At 41.4% G+C, this 3,536-nt stretch overlaps 1 protein-coding gene across 4 annotated transcripts in view; it reads left to right on the plus strand.

The window, feature by feature from the left end:
- The first annotated feature begins 634 nt into the window (after positions 1-634).
- The window catches only part of LOC108728277 (cyclin-T), a 24,307-nt gene continuing 21,405 nt past the window's right edge, over positions 635-3,536 (plus strand). For 2 of the 4 annotated variants that reach the window (XM_018456758.1, XM_018456759.1), the window contains exon 1: positions 635-1,669. In XM_018456758.1, the coding sequence (XP_018312260.1) occupies positions 1,524-1,669 (146 nt within the window). In that variant the 5' untranslated portion in view covers positions 635-1,523. The remainder of the gene's footprint in view (positions 1,670-3,536) is intronic. The other 2 variants (XM_018456760.1, XM_018456761.1) reach the window with 1 other exon arrangement.

The following is a 3,536-nucleotide window of genomic DNA, read 5'->3' on the forward strand; positions in this document are numbered from 1 at the left end:
AAAATCGGATGCAGGGTGAATCCAGCATATCATTCCGTGATACAGAGAGTCGATTGTGCATCTTGAAATGAGGTGAAAATCTAAAAGTGAGCAAATTCACTTGATTTTAACCAATTAAATTATGAATATTCCAGTAAATTTGCTCACTTTTGTAATTTTCACCTCATTTCAAGATAGATAATCGACTTCCTGGTGAAACCAGTGATGGGAATTTGGCTCCTCGCAACACGGAGAATTGCTGAATTCACGCTGTATCCGATTTTCGTCATACAACGCTCTGCAACCAATCAGAAAACAGGATTCCGATGAATTTTGCTTCGTATTATCGGAATCCTGTTTTCTAATTGGATGCAGAGCGAGACGAAAATCGGATGCAGCGTGAATCCAGCAAATCAGACAGCTGAGCGAGCGAAGTAGCGACAGCAGGTTATCCTTTTTGCTTTTCTTTTCGCCCGCTATCGCTGCTTCGCTCGCTCAGCGCCGAAGCTGACCGAGTGCTGCCGAGTACGGCGTCACTTGGTGGGGCAAAAGTAGAGGGGCTGATTCTCCGTGTTGCGAATGCGACAGTTGCTCGGAGCCAAATTCCCATCATTGGGTGATGAAACAGTCTACGGACACGCCGCTAAAGCACGCTACGTGAGGTACGCGAGTGCGACGCGGTCGCGCTGGCCTCCGGAGGCGAGGCGACGTAACGTCGGAGGAGGTGCACGTTTGCAAAGACGTGAATTCCCTGAAAGGAAAAGAAGGTGAAGGTGGTCGACGTGGTTACGACGACGCGATTCGGCCACGCATGTTACGCAACGTGTGACGCGACCGATGCACCGGTAGTCGTTTAGCATCGAAATTATCGGATACCATCGCGAGGGAGAGATCTTTTGGGAACGCTCGCCCGGCTGAACGCGATTACGATGCATCGCATCCTCCACGAGATATACCGGAGGTTATGACGACTTGTTCTTGTCCTTGTGAACGATCGTCCCGCGTACCAATGCGGATAATCAGCTGAGAATACACGATGCTCCCTCGTACATGTACGACGGTGTGCGGCCGACGTTAACGGTACGTCGCGACTACGACGCTGCACGCGTTTCCTCGCAAACGTGCTGCGCGGAGAAAGAGCGGCGAGTCATCGAGACTCTGATATTTCAGGTAACCTGTTTCAGCCCGTGAGTGTGAACTCTTGGGACTCCGTCCGCGCCTTTCGGCGCACGAGACGTGTGTCCGTGAGACACACGCGAGGACGCTTAGTTTTTTTTTTTCCGCGACATTTGAGAAATCTCGCCTCTCGTCGCATCGCATTGCGTCACTCGCGCCTACGGCGCCATTTTCGATTGTCCGAGAACGAGGCGACGTGACTGTAGCCGACAGTGGCGGGACGTGACTCGAGTGAGTGTGCTCCAAGTGTCGTTTCTCACTTCATCCTTCTCTCTACCTCTCCTCTTCTGGAACGTTCTAACCACGCGACAATCCCGTCAAGAGTGTGTATCGTTTACGGATTACGGGTGAATCGTGTGTACATATAAATGGCGGCTGACGAAAGATGGTATTTCACGAGGGAACAGCTTGCAAATACGCCGAGCAGAAGATGCGGCATCGACGCGGACAAGGAGCTGAGCTATCGGCAGCAAGCGGCCAACTTTATCCAGGACATGGGACAACGGCTTGTTGTGTATCCTTTTACGTAGATCGTACGCGCATCAGTCGCGTTCAATCGCGTTCTCCACGCTTCTAAATCGCACTCCCACCTCTTTCTGTCTCTCTTGATCTTCTGACTTTATCTCGAGCATTTGCAACCAGTGGCGAATGTCAAAATACCATCCGCGAAAGTCCATTCTCCGAGACACGCCACGAATAGCCTCGATGTCGGTTAACGCATCTCTTACTCCGCCCTGTACAGTTGGGTTACGTACTAGGAACAGAGGAATTCACCATATTGGAATCCCATGTATCACAGGTACCGTAAATGATACTTGGTAATTCCTACAGTGGGAGGAATGCTGTCGCGCGCGAGGCTTGGCTGATTGGGAATGTGGTACCTAGAGCAACACGTAAGTGTTGTTCGGAACACATAAGTGTTGCTCAGAACAGATGGTATGCATATGTGTTGCTTGGACAAGGATCATCGATTAACGGGTTACATTGGAGGAAAGAATGAGAACATTTGAAAAAAAAAAAAAATTAAATAAAGTCCCGAACCTAATCTATACATTTTTGACATATGCGTCTTATAATTTTTGCTAATCATTTTCATCTATTTGCATTTCGTGTGTTGTGTACAAAGTACAATTAAACAAGAAAATTTTGTAGGTTTTAAATATATTTGTGCTAGGAACTGCAAAAGTCTGCGCATTTAAGTATTAATCCAGCACTATCTTTGTAGTCATATGTGGACAATTTGAAAAGTTTATTTTGTGCTCTTGATTTTACTTAGACTTTTACAACTTTCAGGAACTTTAGTCAATCCCTTTCACATAATATTACAAAGTTTCTGCTTTTTTATTTTTTATATTTTAGCTAACAAGTTTGTTATAGTATGTTAATATTTTCATTAATTTCTTGAATTTCTCTTTTTGATGATGCAAATAAAGTATATATTTTATTATATTTCAGTACTTGTATCATTAAACTAAACCGTTAGGAAGAAATAAGAAGAATTGTTGACCGAATTTATTGAATCGACTTTCCCACATGACTGTAAACTGAAAATAAAATTTAAATAAATTATTTTATATATAAAAACTATTGTATCCCTTCTCTCTATTTTCTAATCTTTCCATTTAATTTAATTCTAAGAAATAATTTTAAAGTAATTGCAATCTAGATTTTTTGTTATTTTTTTATGTCTTCCTTTACTTTAAAAGGACTCGGAAGAATTCGTTTCTTTTGTATTAAATCACTTTGTTTCTATAATTTAACAAAAACTGCTTTTTTCTTTGTTATGTCTACATAGGTAGTACTGCAGGTAACAGTGTGCACATTTTTCTGGATTTTATAAAGTCAGATCATCCCTTATCAGTACTTAGTATATATACAATGCAGAATAAACTTAGTATATAATATGTTTCAACACAGTATCGTTCAACATTTTATTATCAAAATATTTTATCATTGCTCAATGGTTATACATTATATTCTTTAGAAAGACCATACATATATAAATACATCATATACGAGAGAGAACATCATCAATTCGGTTAAAGTTAGATGTTTCGAATATATAATACAATTAAATAAATTATTTATTTTTCAGACGTAATTGCGAGCCGCTAACTTTCGGATTCAACACAATCAGTGAAACATTATTAATTAAATTTAGAAAAACTGTATAGAAATTAGTTTATCTCAGTGGTCGAGTTGGCTAAGACACTCTTCCCGGAAAGTCGAGAGATTCCAGGTTCGAACCCTAGCTGAGGTAATATTTTTCGCAATAATTTCTATACAGTTTTTCTGAATAATTTAGGGGGAATTTAAGGGGATTAGTGATGTTTCAGACTGATATTGTTGAATCCGAAAGTTATCGGCTCGCAATCATATCT

Source organism: Mycetomoellerius zeteki, unplaced genomic scaffold, assembly GCF_001594055.1.
Source record: "Mycetomoellerius zeteki isolate Tzet28-1 unplaced genomic scaffold, Tzet1.0 scaffold60, whole genome shotgun sequence".
Lineage (NCBI taxonomy): Eukaryota > Metazoa > Arthropoda > Insecta > Hymenoptera > Formicidae > Mycetomoellerius > Mycetomoellerius zeteki.